This window comes from Meriones unguiculatus, chromosome 17 (genome assembly GCF_030254825.1).
Source record: "Meriones unguiculatus strain TT.TT164.6M chromosome 17, Bangor_MerUng_6.1, whole genome shotgun sequence".
Taxonomy (NCBI): domain Eukaryota; kingdom Metazoa; phylum Chordata; class Mammalia; order Rodentia; family Muridae; genus Meriones; species Meriones unguiculatus.
In genome coordinates this window covers 19663049-19683171 of record NC_083364.1, presented here as the reverse complement: position 1 = coordinate 19683171, position 20123 = coordinate 19663049, and the positions used below count along the sequence as shown (strand labels likewise).

Genomic DNA, 20123 nt, shown 5'->3' with positions numbered 1-20123 from the left:
TTTACGCCCTCTTTCTCATCAGCCTAGCCTCTTACTCCAGTGTCTACAACAGCACCACAAAGCACTTCAAACACAAATAAGCAAACACAAATATTCAAATATATCTGCAGAAAAACAAATTTATTCTGAGCTCTAAAATCTGAAAATATTGAACTTTAGAAAACATCCACACGGAATTTTGTTTTCTCCAATATGTTAATGATCTACAAGGAAAAAAAAAAAACAAAAACAAAACATGATCCTTAAAACAGTGCTGTCCAGTCGCCTGCAGTTGTTGGGTCAGTTTCCATGTTTTACTGAGGTACAGCCTGCACACTTTGGTAAAGTCACAAGATACAAACGGAAACAAAAAGTAACCAATGAAAACATTGCACAGGCTGTAACTACAAAAAAAATTCATTGAAACCATTCATCCCATAAAAAAAAAAAAAATTAAGAAAAAAGAAAAAAGAAAAATTCAGAAACTCTCAGTTGCTGATGGGAACCGACAGTACACCTCAGACCCCCAGGACACCCAGCCAGTACACACCCCAGCCAGGCTTCTGAGGTGAGGACTCAACAGTTCAATGCTGAGGGCAGTGGGAGGAGGGGCAAAAGCCAAGGCACAAGCAGCTTTGGCTCAGCTGGTCCCCTGGCCTGAAGCTACCGCCAAGTCCCGCTGAGGTAGTTGTCAGCTAGGTTGGCACTGGTTGGGATGGCAAGGCCAGGGCTGAGGCTGGCCCAGGGCCCTATGACCCCAGGACTCCAATGAAGGCCCTAGGGGATGACTGCCCGGCCTTTTCAAGGATGGTTGCAGATTGTTCTAGGCAGCTGGTGTTGGGGTGAGAACCCCTGACAACATGACGTTGAGGTCTGGTATGGGGCTGAACGGTTTCTTAAATCCATCTTCATACACACACGCACAGAAAAAAAAAAAAAAAGCAGTTTCTTTTTTCCTTCTCTTAGAGAATAAACTGCAGGCTTTGTATGAAAAGAAAAAGAAAAAGAAAAACAGAAGTCCAACTGGTAGCCAGAACACGGGATCCCTGCAGGCGCCTTGGTTAACTGGCGACCAGGGCAGATGTAGGACAAACACCTTCAAGCTAAACCCACTACGATCTCGGAGCAGAGCTGCAGGGCATCACCGGCCACTGCCATAGCCAGGGAAGAGCTGGTTGAGAATGGTCTGCAAAGGCTGGTTCACCGGGGTTGGGGAGCTGTGGTCCAGTTCGCATCGACAGGCTGGACAGCTGAACACCTGGGCACGGAAGGACCTGTCCAGGCAGTCCTGCATGAGACATAGGCAGGGTGAGGGGACAGCTGAGCATGGCCACACAGGGCTTCCATCTGACCCTCAGGCACCCACTCAGGACAAGCTCCCTCTTGGTGGTCCCTGGCAACAACCTAGAGGCACCTGTCATGAAACCCTGAGGGCAGGCGGTGGGTCCAGGAGCCTCCGCCCACCTCCTCACCTTACAAACATTGTGTTGACACACAGTGGTGACAGGCCGGAACACCAGCTCCTGGCAGCAGATGCACTGGAAAGCCTCCTGCACCTTGTTCAGGAAGACCTGGTACTGGAAGGCGGGAGTGGGAGAGCACACTTCCATCACTCTCACCCCAGCCTCAAGGGAGGGCTCCACCCACCCGAGCCTCGGCAGAGCCTGAGGACCGTGCAGTAGAAGGCAGGCAGGCAGGGAGGGACAGACAGCAGGACCTACAGGCAGATCCTGACCAGCGGGCCTCCCCAGGGCAGCAGCCGGCCCGGCAGCCCACTGTGTCACAGCCTTGCTAATGGCCGTGGAGAGAGGTAGGCCCTTCACCACACACACACAGGGACTGTGATCTAGGAATCCCACTCCAGGGACACTTAAGCCAAGCACATCAGGGGCTAAGGGACATCTACACAAGTGAGCCACAGTGGCACAACAGCAGATAAATGGCAGCAGCCTGTGTGACCCCAATGGGAGGACAGCCACCAGAGAAAATGTTCTATCCAGGGGAATATTAGTTACTCCAGCGGGAAAACAGGCCTTCTGATATCAGCTCCAATACAGACGAGCCTCAGTGATGTGAACCGCCACACAAAGACAAAGCTGCAGGGCCCTCTCCCAGGAGGCCCCTGGAAGCAGAGCCACAGAGGAGGAGTGCTGGGGGCCAGAAGCTCGTTAATGTTAAAAAGGGACGGAGCTTTGCTGTGGGGACATGCGAGTGCCAGCGACGGCTGCTCGGCCACAGGAAAGGCGGTGCGCAGCCACACTGGAGTGCTGCAGCAGGCTGGGCGCCACCCCTGCTCCCGCCTGCCCACAGGAGTCGGCCCCAGAGGCTCACCGGCCCATCCTGAAGGGAGCTCAGCACATCGTCCCACAGCTTGGCGTTGCTCTTGTCCTCCTTGATGAGGTTGGCCTGCGGCGCTGGGAGCGTGTACTGCTCCACTCTGCTCCTCTTAGACACACGTGTGCTGGAAGTGGCCGGGCCTGGGAGGGAAGAGGCGGCAGAACAAGGCCTGTGAGGAGTACAGCCATGCTGAGGAGCGCGTCAGACATGTCGGACGGATGGGAAGTCAGGATGGACAGAAGTGCAGACGAGTGAGCTCGCACCTGTGGACTTGCGCTTGCTTTTGCCTGTCTTGGAGGATGAGGGTCCCTGCTCCAAGGCCTTGGCCTTCCGCTTCCTGTTCTTCTCCCTGTTAGCCAATGCCTCCAAGTAGCCTTCGGGGTACTGAACGGGGAGGAGTGGGAGGCAAGAGTCAGGACTCAGGCCACCCTGCAGGCTCAGTGTCATCGCCCAGCAAACACTGTAGCCCATGCTGGCCTTGAACTCACAAGGCCTAGAAAGCCTACGGCATGCAAGTAGACCAAGTGCCCTCCCTCCCAGCTCCCACCGTGATGGACACTAGGCTCCAAAGAAGACAGCAGCCCCTGACACCTTGACCTCCAGGCCCCCACGAGCACCCACCTGCATGGTGAGCCCCAGCTGTCGTATGCGCTCCTTGCCCTCCCGGGTCCAGGGCTCAGGCTCTGTGTCATCTCGCCGCAGGAGGTAGCGCCATACCAGAAAGCCGGATTTCCCCTTCTCTGGCCAGTACTTCACCACCTGTGGAGGACAGCGTGCCGGGGCAGCGTGGCACAGGGATTGGGGCGGCTAAGGGCCTGAGCGCGCCCTCGGCTCACCTTGTAGATGCCGTCGTAGCGGTTCCCCTCGGCGGGCGCGAACTTGCTGTGCTTCCCGCCCTTCACGTTGCGGACCACACGCACCGGCTTCCCCTGGCGCCAGTCACTGGCCTCCGCTCCCTTCTCATTGATTGGCGTGTAGCAGTTGAGGGCTAGAGCCCTTTGGGGAGACAGACAGACAGGGAAAGTCACAACATGGCTCCCCAGAGAGGCACATCCTGGCATCCACAGATACGCAGGGACCTCTTCCACAGGACAGAGGCCAGATGCTGCCAGAGGCCGCTGTCTGATCAAATGTCCCCAAAAGGGGCTTTAACTCAGTAGTTAGAGCACTGGTTGTTCTCAGAGGACCCAGTTTAAGTCCCAGCACCTGCACGGTAGCTCCTAACTGTCTGTAGCTCCAAACCCAGAGATCCAGCACCCTCTCCTGGCCTCTGCAGACAATGTGCTCAACTTGATGCAGGCAGACTTGTGGCCAACAGACTCTCCCTGCACGTGCACCCACACATCAGAAGATAGCGGCACTATAGATGGTTGCCAGCCACCATGTGCTTGCTGGGAATTGAACTCAGGAGCTCTGGAAGAGCAGACAGTGGCCTTAACCACTGAGCCATCTCTCCAGCCCAAAATAATTCTTTAAATGTCCCCATTAGTCCTTTTGTTGATGGCTGGGTCCCCAGGGCAGAGCCACAAGGAGTGATGGAGGCTTTAAGGGGCAGGGCCTGGCAGCACTTAAGGTGTGAGACTCCAGGATCCTCTCCATTTTCATGCCCTGCCCACGTGCCACACACTTCTGCCATGTGATGCCCCCTAGAGGGGGCCTGACGGCAGCAACAGCTTGTCTAGACAGCATAGGGTGCACCTTAGCCAGGAACCCTGCACCTAAGCCAACAAGCCTCAGGACTTCTCACAGTAACAAAGCTGGGGGCCCATTACTGTAACAAAACCCTCTCCTCTCTAAACCCCTGTCCTGGAAGATCTGAGCAGCACCCTGGCTGCAGTGGAGCAGAAGGCAGGGCATCCTGCCTAGAACCTTGCCTCCTCAGAGATGATTGGGACACAAGGGTGTTCACACATGCAGACAAAACACCCGTACATCAAAGAAAACAGCTTCTGCAGCCTTTAGGGAAGATGTCTGCTTGAATGAGCCTGAGTCTAGAGCCCCCCCATGGTGACCACACCTGTATCTGACCCCTTCACTTGGGAGGCAGAGGCAGATAGATCTCTGCGAATTCCAAGCCAGCCTGATATACAAACTGAGACTGGCTCAAAACTCAAACTTAGGTCTTTGGGCAAGAAGGGCGAAGGAACCTGTGCCTCCCTCACCTTCTGCCACACAGGAACATGGGCATACCCATGGCACAGGGCCCACACACCTGTTGGTATTGGTGAGCTTCTGGTCAGAGGACTGTCCCGCGGTGCGCTTGTTGCCAGAGAGGTCCCGGCCGCCACTGCCCGTGTACGTGAAGAAATTCCCGTTGTCCTGCAGTGGGGAAGAAGGCTGCGTGAGCCCTCGACATGGGGTGAGGAAGCCCTGCCCGATGCAGGGAGGGCGAGAGGGTGAGCCCGAGGCAGCGAGAACACGGCAAGCCTAAGGCACAGGGAGGATGAAGGGGCAGTGGCACACAGCAGGCCCAGAAAGCCACGCAGCCACCTCATGTCCCCTCAACAGGCAGAGAATCCAAGCACAGCTGTTGAAATGGCACTGAGCCCGCTCCAATGTGGAGGGACCTTGACAGCACAATGCTCAGCGACATGAGGCAGACAGAGTACCCTGACAGGGTGCCATCCATGCCCTGGAGTCCCCAGGGTTCTCAGACCCTCGGAAAGAGAAAGGGAGGCCAGTGCGTGCCGGGGACCGTGTGTGAGGAGGCAGCCTCAGCACCAGGAGGTGTGCAGTTCTAGAGGTGGATGCTAGTGGCACCTGACAGGTTGCTGAGCGTGCGTGGGGTGCTCCCTTTGCCGAGGCGGGAGGGCTGAACCCGCCCCCCCCCAACGGGTGCAGAATGCTCGCCTCACCCTATGATTTTTTTCCCGCCTTCCCATCCCACCCCACACAACAGCCAATCGAGAAGCCAGGCCAGCTCGGCACTTAGCTGCGGCATCCTCAGAGCCGATTTTATCTCCTGGTAAAACCAAGACTTACTCCTGCGGTTAGAGGTGACACCTCATGACATCTTTCTCCAGCAGTGTCACTGCTCTTGTCTGGGGACACCGTTAGGTCCGACAAAAGGGCTGGAGACATGCTGCAGCATGACCTGGCAACGCTGGCCAGCGCTGAGGGCCGGCCCCAGTGTGGAGACAGGCGGAATCCCTCCCAGCTACCCAGAGGCAGAGGCCACCCCTGACAGATCGGTGGTGGTGGGTGGAGGGGTGAGCCAGAGCAGAGGCAGCTGAGGAGGGAGATCACGTGGCGGTGAGGGAGGCACGGTGAAGGCAGGCGCTTACTTACCACATCATCCTCGTAGCCGCCGGCCAGCACCAAGGAGTAGGCACCATGATTGCTCCGGCCATGGATGCCCGCCACATGTGGCCGGTGCACACCAGACTCACTGACCTGCGAACACCAACGAGAGACCCGTGTGACCTCCTGGGGACGGTGACCCTCTCCGTGCCCCAGGAGGACAGTCTGACAAGGGCACACAGCCAAGGGCCAGTGTGGGGTAACCTGGCACCCTCTCAAAGCGGTCACATGCCTGAACCCCACTCAGCAAGCATCTCCTGACCCCAGCACATTTGACACAAACTCAACAGAGTAATAACTGTCCTGCGGGGTCTAAAGATACCTGGACTCTGAAGCGCCACATGGTGCCCACGGGGACGCCGGGGATGGGCCCGAAATGGTTGGAGGGCACGATGGTACACTCCGTAGTGCGGCCTACACAGGCCATGCCCTGCCATGCAGAAAGGACTGTGTGAGCACTGGGGAGTGGGGACAGAGACAGGGACAAGACGGGATGTGTGCCTCACCTTGCCCCAGTCCCGCCTAGAGGAGGAGGTGGCCGATGCCATCTTTGCCTTCTTCTTGCTCTTCTTCAGCTTTTCCCCTGCTTGCACCACCTCGCTGGAGTCGGTCCGGCAGCTGGGGCAGTACCTAAGACCACAGAAACATCACCTGCATGTGGCCTGATGCCCAAGTGGAAGACAGAGTGTCCCTGCCCCAGACACCACACACAGGCCAAATACAGGGCCACACAGTTCACGTGGCCATTCAGAACCAAGGTCACTTGAGTCAGTTCAGAACCTTGGGCCCCTGGGCAGCTGTGGACATGCTCTACCATCCATGTAGTCATGCGCAGCTGGAGGCACACGGCAAACTCCAGGCCGGACCATCCCTACTGTTGGAGAATTTCTAGAGGACATGAGCTTATCTTAAGCCTTCCGCTAAGAGCCCTGCCTGCAGGAGGCCAGTGAAAACAGCTCAGCACACAGAGGCTTGCCAAAGGCTTTTTTAAGAACCCCACAGGGAGCCATGGTGGCACACACCTTTAATCCCAGCACTCAGCAGGCAGAGGCAGGTGAATAGCTGAATTTGAGGCCAACCTGATCTACAAAGTGAGTTCCAGGCCAGTCAGAGCTACAGAGAAAACCTGTCTTGAAGGGGAAAAAGAAATAAAAACAAAACAACAACGAAAGAACAAAACCTAAATCTCCAGCCCCTACCACTTTAACTTGTAAGAATTTAAAACTTCAAAGCCAAGCAGAGTGGCTCATGCCTGTATTCCAGCCAGTCAGAAGGATGGGACCAGAGGCGAGAGGGCTCCCGGTTAAAAGCAGGCCTGGGCCATAAAGTCACACCCCGTCTCAAAAAGAACCACCCCTGACCAACCCCCCCACCAAAAAAACCCTCAAGAACAGGGCTGGAGCAATGGCCAGTGGACTCGGACACTGGCTGCTCCTCCGAGGCGCAGGCTTTGGTTGGCACGTACGTTAGGCTCACAGCCACCTGTCACTCCAGCTCTGAAGATGGGCCGTCTCTGGCCCCTCAGGGCACCATGCTTACTTGCACACATACAGGTAAGTGTTAAAGTCCATTTCAGGAAATCAAACAGAAAAGGACGGGCAGTGGTGGCGCACTCCCTTAATCCCAGCACTCAGGACACAGAGCCAGGTGGAGCTCTGCGAGTTCTAGGGCAGCCTAGTCTACGGAGTGAGTTCTAGGACAACCAGGAGACACAAGAGAAAGCCTATGTGTGTTAAAAATAGGCACATGCCAATGCTGAGTAAGGGAGAGGGCATGGGCCACGTGACAACACCCCTCCTCCCTCAGGTTCCCCATCTGCACAGGGTCAGGCCCCTGTGCACACCTGTCAGGAACACAAGCCACACAAATCACCGCCACAGAGCGGGCAAGGGCACACAGCGGAAGACAAGAGAGACATGAGCCATACTCCCTGACCCTGGCACAGCTTTCTCTCCCTGAGCCTTCGGCCAAGCTGACAGTCAGCAGGTCCCAGTCAAACTCCTATCACTGCCCCCCCCCCAGGGCCATGTGACGGCCACACACCCATTTTAATTTGAGTGCTGGGATTTGAACTCAGGACAGCAGAACTATGCAGCAAGGCTGAGCCGAGCCACCTCCGGGCCCGCCACTCACCACTCCGGTTCAGGGGGGACGCAGGTGAGCGGCGGCTGCAGGCAGTACAGGTGGAAGGCCATGTCACACTCGTCACAGAGCACCTGCTTCTCGGGAGCCTCACGCCCGCCGCACACATGGCAGGCGCACTTGCGACACGGTTTGTTCTCGTCATCCTTGCAGTACTGGCAGGACGGGCCGCTCGTCCCTGTGTTCCGGAGTGCAGGAGGGGCTGCAGCAGGCCACCATGCCACCTGGGACTGCCACCCTCACCCAGGCACACTCAGGGCCCGACCAGGACTCACGTTGCGAGGGGCTCCCGATCAAGGGGCTTCTTTCATCAGGGAGCTCGATCTTGAAGATTTCATCCACGAACATGATCCGGCAGTCGTTGAGCTGAGAGTCATTCCTGCAGAGCAGTCCAGAACATTCCAACATTTGTGGGGCTGCTGAGGCCGGAGGGTGGATGGCCCGAGCCCAGGTGCGTGCCCGCCCTTAGGTCCCCGCACGTGGATGCTCCTCTGGCACACACAGTGGGAGCACCCTCGACTTCTGCCTGCATGTGTCATGCCAGCTGGCGTGCACATCCGGGAATTCTGTCCCTCCCTCCCACGTGGCCACAGCAGTGCTACCTTTTGCGTGGGGCTTTTATGTGAACAGCAAGTGCCCTTACCCCCGGAGGCAGAAGTTTAAAGAGCCTGGGCAACACAGCTAGATCTGCCGCTCCCTAAGTGAGACAAATGTCCTGGGAACCCTGGGGGTCCCTGTATACACACAAGGCCACTGAGCACAGTTTGGCAAGGCCTCCAACAACCAACCACTCAGGCCCACACCCTCTCACATATGGGGAGAACATGGACAGACAGAAGGAAACATGCAGAAAGCCAAGTGTGAGGGCCTCGGAGACAGACTCAGCCAGGGAGCTGGTGGGAGAATATGGAGGACATCAGGGTCCCTGCCCGAGCAGGCCACTCACGCGAGCATGACGTTGCCATACAGCTCTCGTGCCGTCCTGGTCTCGCGCTTCCGACAGATCTCAACGTCATACCAGAAGCCGCGTTTCCTGGGGTAGTCCACGTTGTAGTTGGCCATTACCACCTGGCCCACCTCCAGGTCCTGCCATGGGACCAGAGTTCGGGCACGAGCACGGACATCCTTGGCCTTGACAACCTCCACTCCATGCTCTGGGTAGCTGCGAGCAAAGGCCCAACCTCAGCTCCACCAGGCCGCCACATGCTGTCCCTTCATAGGGCCAGAGATGTGGTAGCACAGGGAGCCCGGTGTTTAGGCTGGTGGTCCAGGTATGTGGAACACGTGCCCAGATGTGGCCTCCCACAGTGCCTCAGTCCCCAGCCTGGCATCTAGGGAGATGGCCATGTGAGGCTTTTGCAGCTAGGTGTACCTGATAGAGGAAGGACAGCTCTGGGCTCTCATGAGGGAAGTGACAGAGGGAAGCACATGGCACAGACAATGGCTGACACCATGGAGAGATGGTCACATGCCCAGGAACGCCAAGTCAGGGCTGTCCCGGGGGCCAGACTTTCAAAGGCAAAGACCACATTTCTCCACATCAGCGCAGACGGCCCACCACGTGGAGGCCTAGAGACCACATACTAGACTGCAGCCACAAGTGATTACTTCCCAGTGCTCTGCCAGCTGCTGCCAGGTGTGCTCTCTGGGCAGCTATGCCACCTCAGATTCATTCACTTTCAGGTCCCTCCCTCAACGCAGCTCAGCAAGCATCCTCTGTAAAGGACTTCATAGTAAACGGCTCTTTCAATAAAGCTTTATCAACAACAAGGAGCAGGGGACAGGATCTCAGAGCCAAAACAAGGAACTCTCAACAAGATGTCAATTTATGCTTCTGGGATCTGCACCATCTATTCTGTCTTGAGGAAACCGTCCTGGGCAGGTGAGTGAGGCACCTAGTCCATGGACAAAACTGACAGCAGCCCTCCCTCCAGTCAAGGGCTAATGCCAAAAGCCGTATCTGACCAGGAGAGGGAAGCAGAGCTCAGCAAAGCCATGAGGAGGGGCCTCCTCCACCTGTGCGATGCTGGTCTTCTGAAAAAAGTACTGTGGCATCCCCAAGTCAGGAGGAGCTCCTAGACCCAAGGACGCAGACGGACACTGCCCACCTGAGGCCTTTCATGATCACCCGTGACACGGCACAGGTGTCCAATACCCACATGGAACCTGGACCAGAGATGCTCTATTGTCCCAGAGACCAAGACCCGAGGCCCTCCCGTGAAGGTTGGGATCAAGGACATGACACGCAAGAGATCTCCATGTCCTCACAGACTGAACAGAAACAGATCATGGCCAAGTGCCTCCTGGCTGGGCTCCTAGCGCTAGCCAAGCCTAGGTAGGGGAAGAGGGCACTTCGTCTCAACAGTCCCAAACGGAAACGAGGAGACTGGGATGAGCCAAGGGCAGCCTTCCGTGGCTTCCCACCCTCGTCCCCTGGCAGCAGTCACTGTGCCAGAGACGCACACTGGTACTCACTCATCATATTTGATGTGGTACATGATGTCATCCTCCAGGCTCATAATGGCACTGGAGCTGCAGGGCTCTTCCAGAGACAGGGCTCTCTTCTGTACCTGGACCACCTGGGCCTCAAACCACGCGCCCAAGGTGCTGTCACGCACGTCCACATACTCATTAACCTACGGGAAGCAAGGAGGCTCAGAGGACCCGGCAGGGCAGGCACAGGGTCAAGCATTTGAGTTGTGGGGTGCAGGGCACAGCCCAGCACAACCAAGAGGTTTCATTTGGCTTTGGTAGTGCTGGCAATTGAAGCCAGGGCCGCACATGCCAGGCAATCTGTCTGCATCCAGCTGTCTCCAGGCCTCACTCAGAAGCCCTGGTCGGCCTCACACACTCAAGCTGAGCCGCCTCAGCCTCCAGAGTACGGGATGGGGGTGTGAGCCGCTGTGCCGTACCTGGCAGCAAAGCTAGCACTGTGGACACTCTTTGGAGCTGGACTATTCTGGACAACCCAGCTCAACGAACACCCTGTGCAGGAGACTGTGCTGCCGGCTGGGACCCTCTCCAGAGAGTTTATGATGGCACACACATGGGCCACGTGGTACCACGTGATTCTAGGCGCTGAGCCACACCCCAAGGCTCCACACACTCCAGGCTGGGAGCTCCGATGTGACTCTAGATCCTGGGGTGAGAAGCACAGATAGCAGCAGGAGGATTGAGTGATGCGGGCAGAGGGTGGTCCTCATGGGGTACCGGTCAGCCTCAACATCTGCCAGGTTTCCCAGGGAGGCCCAGCCTCCAGTTTGTCAAACACGTAAGACAGAAGTTTCAGCCTTGGCAAAATTCCCTGGAGATAGGTGCAAGCTCAAAACGGCAGCTACCGAGCCAGCCATAAAGGTGACACCTGCAGGTATGGACTGTAGTGAGGTCACCGAGGAGCCCTAAGCGACCCGGGCAGCTGTCAGGCCTTGCCAGGGTTGGCTGTGTATGTCTCCAGGCCGGGGGCAAACCCAGAAAGCCCCCGTGACATCTCCACACAGCCCCAGGGAGCCTCACCTTGTACAGCCCCAGCTCCGTGTCCTCCCACATACTCTTGTCATCCCCTTCAGCAGCCCCTTCGCCATGCATGGATGACTTGTCTGACTCACTCTGGCCCACACCGTAGCCAGAGTCAGAGTCTGAGAGCTCCGAGTCCCGTTCCTTCGTACTGAGAGGTAGTGCCAGGCTCTGGCGCACCAGCAGCTGGATCGTGTCATTGAGGCGCACGTCGTAATCGAAGAGTGTGTGACCATCCTCCATCTGTGGGGAAACCCAAAACAGACGGTCCTCCACAAAGGCCTGGCATGGGATGAAGGCCTGGCATGGGGCTGGGGCAGGGCAGATGGGGAAGACAGAGGCCAGCCGAAGCCCTGTCCCAGGCCTGGGCGCCCACAGGTGCTTAGAGCACTGTCATTGCCCACAGAGGGCACAATCCCTCCATTCTGTGGGTGTCCAGCATGGGGACCCTTCCAGAGAGACTTGCTAAACTAATACTGCGTGGGGTTCAGGGGTTCAGAAAGGGTCTCATGTAGCTCAGACTCATCTCAAACTACTGGTCCAGGGCTGGAGAGATGCTTTGGAGGTTAAGAGCACTGCTCTTCCAAAGGTCCTGAGTTCAATTCCCTGCAACCACATGGTAGTTCACAACCATCTATCATGGGACCTGGTACCCTCTTCTGGCCTGCAGGTGTACATGCAGACAAAACACTGTATACATAATAAAATAAATCTTAAACAACTCCTGGTCTTCCTCTCTCCACCTCCCAAAGGCTGGGAAGACGGGCAGGAGGGCCATAGTCAGTATATATGGTGGGGATTTGGTGGTTGGGTGATGTCAACAACAAGGTTCCTGGCATTGAAGTAGTTGTGCTGGCTCCTGTGCAGAGCCCAGGAGGCCCGGCAGGGACAGATGGAGCCCGGTGTCTGGGTCCAGAGGCAGCCGGGGAACCCACAGCACAGTGCCCAGAATCCTTCCCTAGGTTCTCGTTCAGTCTCCTGAGCAGCAGCTAGCCAGGACCCCACAGTAGTCCCTCCATGGTGAAATGCGCACCTTCTCAATGGAGGGCAGAGGCCTTGTAGGTGTTATAGGCCACAGCCACTGGAAGGAGTCACCCAGTGTCTTAAGCAGGGGGGGGACCCTATTGTCATGCAATGAGCTCTTGGGGTTGAAGTCCCTGGAGAGGAAGGTTGGCAGGCCGAAGGTAAGGAGAGCAGGCCTGAGCAAGCCAGGCTGGGGACTGCAGGAGCAGCAAGGGCTCCTAGTGTGGGAGAGGGAACTGAGGGAACTCTGGAAGGAGGAACGGAAAAGGGGCTGTGCGGGGAACTCCACGAGCGGGTAACTCCGCGTGCGGGAACTCCGAGGGCGGGAACTCCCGAGAGCGGGAACTCCGCATGCGGGAAATCTGCTCCATGCGGGAGCGAGAATGGACTCTGCGGACTCTGCGGAACAGACCCTGAGGAAACTCTGCATGGGGAAGCAGGAACGGGGAGGAAGGGACTCTGCAGGAACTGTGCATGCAGGAACTCTGCACGTAGGAACTGCATGGCAGAGGGAACTCTGGGGGGAGGGGCAGGAAGGGGACTTCGGGAACTCTGCACTCGGGAACTGGGGGCAGGAACGGGACTTCGGGAACTCTGCACTCGGGAACTGGGGGCGGGAACGGGACTTCGGGAACTCTGCACTCGGGAACTGGGGGCAGGAACGGGACTGCGGGAACTCTGCACAAGAGAACAGGGGGAGGACTCTGCATGCGGAAACTGCATGCCACAGCGAATTGGGGGCAGGGACGGGACTCTGGGAATTCTGCACGCGGGAATGGGCTCTCTGTGGGAACTGGAAACAGCCGGGGAGACTGTGGTCAGCAGCCCATGCTGCCTGTGAACACAGGCATACATTGGAGGCCAGGACCACACCCCACCATACCTATCACACAGCACACTGAGACCCTGCGCCACAGGCCAGACTAGATGGAACGGGGGGACTGGGGAGAAAACACACGTGGCAGTGCCCACAGAGAAGCAAGCCCTTCTGCAAATGGACAAACACTACTGTGCGCCGTCCACACAACACATACTACTCAGCCACCAACAAGAGCACACCTAGGAGAGCAATGAGGACACCCGACATCAATGGACATACAATGCCTACAATGCCATGTGTGTGACACAGACACATACACATGCCCAAAAGGTTTTCAAATAGAAAACAAAATGTGGTAGCTGCTGGGCCAAGGAGCTGGTGGCCAGGAGATAGGGCCAGCAAGGTGGACACGCTAACCCCTCCCCACCCAAGTCCTGCCACCCAGAAGCCCACCAGGTTGCCCCAACCATGGTCACAGTCTGGGATGGTAAGGGCAGCCCACTCAACAAGCAGGCCAGGACGTGGCTGGGACCGGCTTGGGGCGGCTTGGGGCAGACTCCCCAGGCGGCTCTAACTCCTCTAACTCACAAGGCCGGTTGGGCAGCTTCTGAACTATCCGGAAGGGGCCCGGGCAGACAGGTCAACGCCTGCAGTGGCACGTGACAAGGACTGGGGATAGGGTAGTGGCCCCCATCCACCTAACCTGCCAAGTGGCTGGCTAGGAAATTCAGGAAGCAGGTAACCGCAGGCTCTGGCCATCCTTGAGACCATCTGTCCCAGAGGACAGGACACTCTAAGAGTCTACTCCCATTCAGTGACCTCACCATCAGCTGAGCCCACCACTCAGCCCTACCTCCTGCTCATGTGTAAGGCTGAAGAAAATGAAGGCCAGGACAGGGACTGAGGAGGCACCAGTGAGCACAATGGGTCAGACCCTGCAGGACAGCATAAACCAGATGGCAACACAGGCCTGTCAGCCCATCTCAGATAGAAACAAGAAACTCAGGGTTATCCTTGGCGACACAGGGAATCTGACTACAGCCCAAGCCACATGGGACCCTTTACCAAAATAAACAAAGGCTGGTGAAATGGCTCAGCAGGTGAGCATTTGCCCTAGGAGCCCACAGTAGAAAGGACTGACTTTTTTTTCTTTTTTTTTTTTTTTTTAAGATTTATTATGGGCTGGAGAAATGGCTCAGAGGTTGAGAGCACTGGCTGATCTTCCAAAGGTCCTGAGTTCAATTCCCAGCAACCACATGGCGGCTCACAACCATCTATGGGGAAACCTGATGCTGTCTTCTGGAGAGAAGGAGAATACATGCAAGGCAGAACACTCTATACATAACAAATAAATAAATCTTTTTTTTTAAAAGATTTATACAGCATTATTTATACAGCATTCTGCCTGCATGTGTGCCAGTCTCACTATTAGATGGTTGGGAGCCACCATGTGGTTGCTGGGAATTGAACTCAGGACCTTTAGAAGAACAGCCAATGTTCTTAACCTCTGAGCCCAAGAACCTCTCCAGCGAACTGACTTTCAACACTGTCCTTTGACGCATACATACCTCAACGTGCATGTACACACAATAATAAGTTAGAAAATCCACAAATGACATGTTCAGGCAAGACTTCACTATGTTACCCAAGCTAGCTTTGAACCTGCAACCCTGACTCAGACTCCTGAATAACTGTGATAACAAGAGCTACGGCCAATCTATTTCCTCAAGATGGCTCTGGTGGCTTCTGTGCACACTATGGGAGGTCCTCTGTGCCTCCAGTGAAGGCGATAGGGACCCTGCCCTACTTGGCTCATTACATGATCTTGGTGGCACCATGACAAGTCATTCTTGCGAGGCAATGGTTCCCAGGCCACTGCTGATGACTGCCATGCAGGCCTTGGCCCAGCCACTGTTCCTGCCATGCTTTTGTGGGGGGGAGGGGAGGGAAGGTTTCATATAGCCCAGGCTGACCCTGGACTCCGCAAGCAGCGGAGGCTGCTGCAATGACAGGTGCAGTTTACAGGGTCCTGGGGTGAGTGCCGGGCAAGCGCTTGGCCAGCAGTCAACACGGCTGATGTCAATCCCCCATGAGAGCAGCTGATGTGAGAGGTGAGGGAAGTGAGCCAGGAAACTGCTGGGTGATTTCTGGGACAGTGTCAGCAGTGGGGAACCCAGGCATGGAAACAAACACCCTGAGGCTGCATCACCCTATGGGAACGCTGGGCTGACATCTGGTGCCTCCATCACCAGGCTGGGCCACATGCAGCAGCCAGCGATAAGCCAAGCTTGTTATTTGGGACAGGAAAGGTAAGTTGCCAGCAAGCAGGGAGGCGAGCGACTCAGCAGCAGTAGCCTAAGGCCTGCCTGTGCCGAGTGCACTGAAGACTGCTGTTCCCACGGGCAGTTTTAAGACAGCACGGGTCTGCCAGACACATCTCTGTGCTGCCAGGGGCGCTGCCCAGTCCCCTCCCACATACACAGCACCCGCTCACAGGCGAGGCGGGCCGGCATCCCAACCCTCTACACCAGCTAGCGCCTTTCAGCTCTCTAGTCTCCATGGACGCAGGCAGCCGGGCCACAAAGAAAAAGAAGGCTAGTGCTGTCTTAACTTTCCAGAACCTTCTGGAAGAATGGCCTGCTTTCATGGTTTCTGTTGCTATCAAACCACGAAAGCAGGCTTTCCCCAGCTCTCCGCCTTCCCCACCTCCCATGCCTGCTGTGTCCCAGTAGCCACTGCAGCTGGGGAAGTTGCGTCAGAAACCGGAAGCCACTGCCTGCTCCCTGACAAAGCCAGAGCTACAACATGCAGAGTGCTATAAAAAGGGAACAGGCAGTAGCCGCCAGGCTTCCAGGTTTGCTAAGGGTTAAAAGCTGTGAGGCTGGGCACTACTTTAATCCCAGCACTTGGGAGGCAGAGGCAGGTGGATCTGAGTTCCAGGCCAGCCTGGGCTACAGAAACCCTGTCTCCCAGTAAAAACAAATTACAACACTGTTCGGGAAAACCTCAACAAGTATTTCCACCAGTTTGAGATGGTCCCAGAAGTGAGTTCACCCGGCGATTTGCTAGAGGACAGAGGTGGCCAGCGGAAAGCCGAGGGGAAAAGGCTGGATCTGGCACTGCATGTGGCACTAAAGCTTGTACCTCCTCCAACCTGCTGTGAACTTGACTAGCTACACAGTTCCCAGGAGGCATCCTGGCTATGGAGTGAAATGAGTGGCACTCGAACCCAGTGCACTAAGAATGCCCCACCTGGGGGAGGAGCAGTCACACCCCTCCTGGGTGTGTCAGAGAGGGTTATTTTGATTCCTAACACACAGCCATCACCTAGGTACAGCCAGCCCAGGAAATAAAGCCTTTGATCGACACCAGAGGGCGGCAGTGCCCTGCCCAACCACAAAGGCAGGTACAGGCCACAGAATCAAGGCGACTACAGATCTACTGTGGACCCTTCTCTGCTGGCTGCAATGGCCCCAGCTCTAAATGGACCTCGAAGGCACCTAGCCCACACCAGAGACCCCCAGCGCCAGCACATGCGGCTCTCAGCGTCGCAAGACACCAGTAAAAGAAAGCCCAGCCAGGTGCCAACGATAAAAAAGTCCCAAGTGCAGGCAGCTGGGCTACAAAAATAGCTATTTAAAAGGCCATAGAGAGCTGGAGGGAGAAGAGGCAAAGAGGTGCAACAAAGGGGCACCCACTATTAAGAGCCACTAGCCCGATTTTCCTCACAAGCCTGACAAATGAAACTTCTAATTATGAGTTAAGCGAATCCTCCAGGGGGGTTGATGTCTCATGGGAGCAAACTCCAGGCAATTAGGGTGGGTTTCAAAAGGAAAACCTGGTCTCTCCCCTCTCATTGCCACCACATGAAGACTGTTGAAGAAACTTTAATCCAAAACCCCCTTGAGCCCTCTGCTGGCCACTTCCAACTTTTTCCTAAAGAAAAATGATTCAGAAAAGTTTAAAATAAAGAGGTACCAGGCTCCTCAGCACGAGGCCGGCTGCCCGCCTGGTGAGGAGGCCTGCCTTTGTTCGCCCTCCTCCCCAGCATCTGAGGCGTCTCTAAATTCTCCTTCCGGGACTGACTAGGGGGGTCAGGGGGCTCTCTTGCTTGGTGGCTTTGAGAGGCAGGGTGCTCGGAACAAAGCTGGGTGGGCGGATGGAAAGTTCCGGTGGCCAACTTACCTGTTTGCCCCGGTAAAACAGTCTCTGCAGCTGCGGGTCCACGTGAAACAGCTCCTCAATCTTTTTCCTCAGCTCCTGCACCTTGGTCAACCTGGACAGGGAGTCCACGGTGTGCGTCTCCTTCCCATCCATGGTTCGAACCTGGATCCACATGGTGCCGATATGCTGGAGGGATGGAAAGAGAAAGACAGGGAGACCCCGTCAGCGTGGCCTGCCAGGAGGCGGGGAAGTGGGTACCCTCGCCCCAGCTGCTTTCTTTACATCTGACTGAGCTAAGGAAGCAACTCCCACGGTTAACCTCTTGGAGTCCTAGCCCCCAACAAGGGCAGACGCCACCCTAGAGAACCAGGTGGCATAAATTAGGCACTTAATGTTTTAATGACCAGCGAGTGGGGCCAGTTGAGCGTGAACCGCCAAAGACATCCTGGGTGATCCAAGACAATCCACCACGTCTCCAAGAACGGGGGGGAGCAATGTCCACGGCGGGGAAATGGCCCAAGTCAGGGTGAAAGCAACCGCAGCTACTTTCATTCACTCGTTCACCCATTCATTCATTCATTCCACGCAGTCTTAAGTCCCAGTAGCGGGAACTTGCCAACTCCGAAAAGGACCGGAACTTAAGAAGTCCCGGGACCGAGAACTCGGTCACAGAAGGACTCCCGCCACACACACACACACACACACACACACAAAACACTAGAGAACCCCCCCGAAGTTCCCGAAGTGCTCCCCCGCGCGCGTGCGCAGACCAGGCCCCCCCCCGCCGTGGCCATGGCAACTGGCGGTCCCGGACCGGCCCCAAACTCACCTAAGTCCCAAGCGCAGTTGGCTGCCCTGACCTTCCCCTGGGACACCGACCCTGGCCTCGGGATGGCGATTTAAAGAGCAGGGAGGCCCGGAGCCCACGCCCACACCCTCCGACGCCGCCAGGGTCAGACCCCCAGAGCCGCGCCGTTTAAGTTCCGCCCTTTCCGAAGCGCCCGCTGCTGATTGGCTCCTCCCGACTACACGCCCCGCCCTCCCCGCACGCGATTGGTCAAGACGTACTCGGCGAAGCCAGGGCGCGCGAAATCCGACTCCGGCGCGACAATTGAATCGCTAGGAGCGCACGCGCGCAGGCGCGGAGCCGCGTGTACTCCCCAGCCGGACCCCACTCATTTGCCACAGACTTAGCTGCACCCAAGAGGGCCAAAAACCGGTTTTGAGTGGAGAACGCCTCTCAACGAATTCGTTGCCCCTTAACGAATACAGAAGCACGCATGCGCGGTGGTTCTCTGCACTGACCATAGCCACGCGCGGGAAAGTCTTGCCAAGTTTTCGGGTGTAATCGTATGCACGGGACTAGAGGGGGAGGCTCAGCGTGGAGGATACAGTTTGGATTCCCCTTACACATGCTGCGGGGCCACGCGTGAGCGATGGCTCTCTGTAAATCTCACCCACGCGCGGCAGTTTTGCAAAATTTTGCAAAGCCCCCCCCGCAACCCGAGCAGTCAACGTTGTGCTATTGGCCAGAAAAGGGGGTTAGCGTGGAAGGCAATTAGGATCCCCAAAAACAAGCCGCCGCAACCGCGCGTGGAAATGAGTCTTTGCAGTTTTACGCAGTGCCCGGCCGCGCTGCTGAGTGCTCACAGCCCGATCTACTCACCTCTCCGGCGGCGGCGATCCGCACCCTCCTCTCGTCTGCTCTAGGTTAGGGCTCTGGCTGGATGACCCAGGAGGGGACCGCGTGAGTGGCCGAAGACCTCAGTGAGCCCCAGAGCGCGCGATCCTTCCAGCTGCTAGGGCTTTTTTTTTTTTTTCCCGCGAAAACTCAGGGCGTTTTTAGAAGTGTGCACAGGCAGCTACGGCAGACTCTGCCACCCCAAGGGGGAGGAGGGCGGGCTCTTGATTCCTGATTGGTTGGCGCAGTGGCGGGAAGCAAGAAAGAGAGTGGGGCGTCCCCACCACTGGGGATCTACCGCACCCCTGGCTCCACCCAGAGGGCCACTTGCCCTGCTGCCTGTGAAGTTTACCAAGGCGGACCAGGTCCTCCGCCAGGCAAACTTCATAGGAAACCGGGGGTACCCCCGCAGAGAGACCCCAGTCTCAGGACGTGCCCATTCCCTCTCGGCTGGACAAACTTTCACCTCTCCATCTAAGCAGCCATGAATCTATGTCCATATACCCCAGAGGAACTTGAGTGCCTCCCACCAGACAACCTGTACCCTAGGTTTGGCCCGAGCACCCCAGGTTCACTGGGCACGCTGAGTCACATTAGAGCAACGCGGCTGGTGGGCCCCCACACGACCCACCCGCAGGGCTTCTTTCTCCCCGCCTAGCTTTTCCCGCCTTCTGCAAGCTGTCCAGGCGGGCAGGGCCTCCCTGCCCCCTCCACTCCGGCCTGCTCCATTCTGACCATTCTTGGCGGGCACTCAGTGCTGGGCATCTGTGCAGTAACTGATGGACAGAGAGAGGAGGGCTAGGGGACCCAACCGAATGCAAGGTACACCCTTACCCTCCGGCGTTTGGGGGTGTGTGGGGAAGCAAATCCTCCTCTAGGAACCAAGGGAAAATAAATTATAAAGCACAATTCCAGGTACAAACACAAATCCTGAGGTCGCGGAAGTGACCAGCAGCCACGTGAGGGCTGGAGCAGACGCACTTCCTCTGAGGAATGCGGAGGATTCGTTGGGTGTGGAGAAGGCTTGGGGTGAGAGTGGGGCAGGAGGAGGTCTCTAGGCTGGGGTAAAGAATGGCTAAGACTTCACAGGCCATGGAAGGACTTTGGTCTCTGCCTTCTCTACCTTGGAGGCCTTAGAGAAAAGACTTCCCATTTGTGTTTAAC

General features: G+C 56.6%; 1 protein-coding gene across 3 annotated transcripts; it reads right to left on the bottom strand.

The window, feature by feature from the left end:
• Nucleotides 1-99: 99 nt before the first annotated feature.
• Nucleotides 100-19140, bottom strand: Uhrf1 (ubiquitin like with PHD and ring finger domains 1). 3 transcript variants are annotated; one of them, XM_021633026.2, is made up of 17 exons: nt 18945-19140; nt 17300-17464; nt 11272-11514; nt 10234-10394; nt 8705-8920; nt 8034-8137; nt 7750-7936; nt 6123-6246; nt 5939-6046; nt 5605-5709; nt 4529-4635; nt 3153-3312; nt 2938-3075; nt 2580-2700; nt 2311-2456; nt 1452-1556; nt 100-1267 (listed from the first exon to the last, which is right to left on the bottom strand). In XM_021633026.2, exons 2-17 carry the CDS (start codon nt 17450-17452, stop codon nt 1121-1123), a joined length of 2325 nt encoding a protein of 774 aa, XP_021488701.1. In that variant the 5' UTR covers nt 17453-17464; nt 18945-19140; the 3' UTR covers nt 100-1120. The 3 variants fall into 3 exon arrangements, with proteins under 3 accessions (XP_021488701.1, XP_021488697.1, XP_021488698.1); XM_021633022.2 differs by having other exon boundaries at nt 7750-7960; nt 18945-19139; XM_021633023.2 differs by lacking the exon at nt 18945-19140 and adding an exon at nt 18108-18253 and having other exon boundaries at nt 7750-7960.
• Between the last annotated feature and the right edge of the window lie 983 nt (nt 19141-20123).

Excerpts from the sequence above, each read along its gene's own strand:
- Uhrf1 (XM_021633022.2), bottom strand. The coding sequence starts at position 17,452 with ATGTGGATCCAGGTTCGAACCATGGATGGGAAGGAGACGCACACCGTG. Across the intron at positions 10,395-11,271 it reads CGGAGCTGGGGCTGTACAAG|GTTAATGAGTATGTGGACGT; the intron begins GTGAGGCTCCCT and ends TGCTTCCCGTAG. Across the intron at positions 3,076-3,152 it reads GCTACGACGGCATCTACAAG|GTGGTGAAGTACTGGCCAGA; the intron begins GTGAGCCGAGGG and ends TGTCCTCCACAG.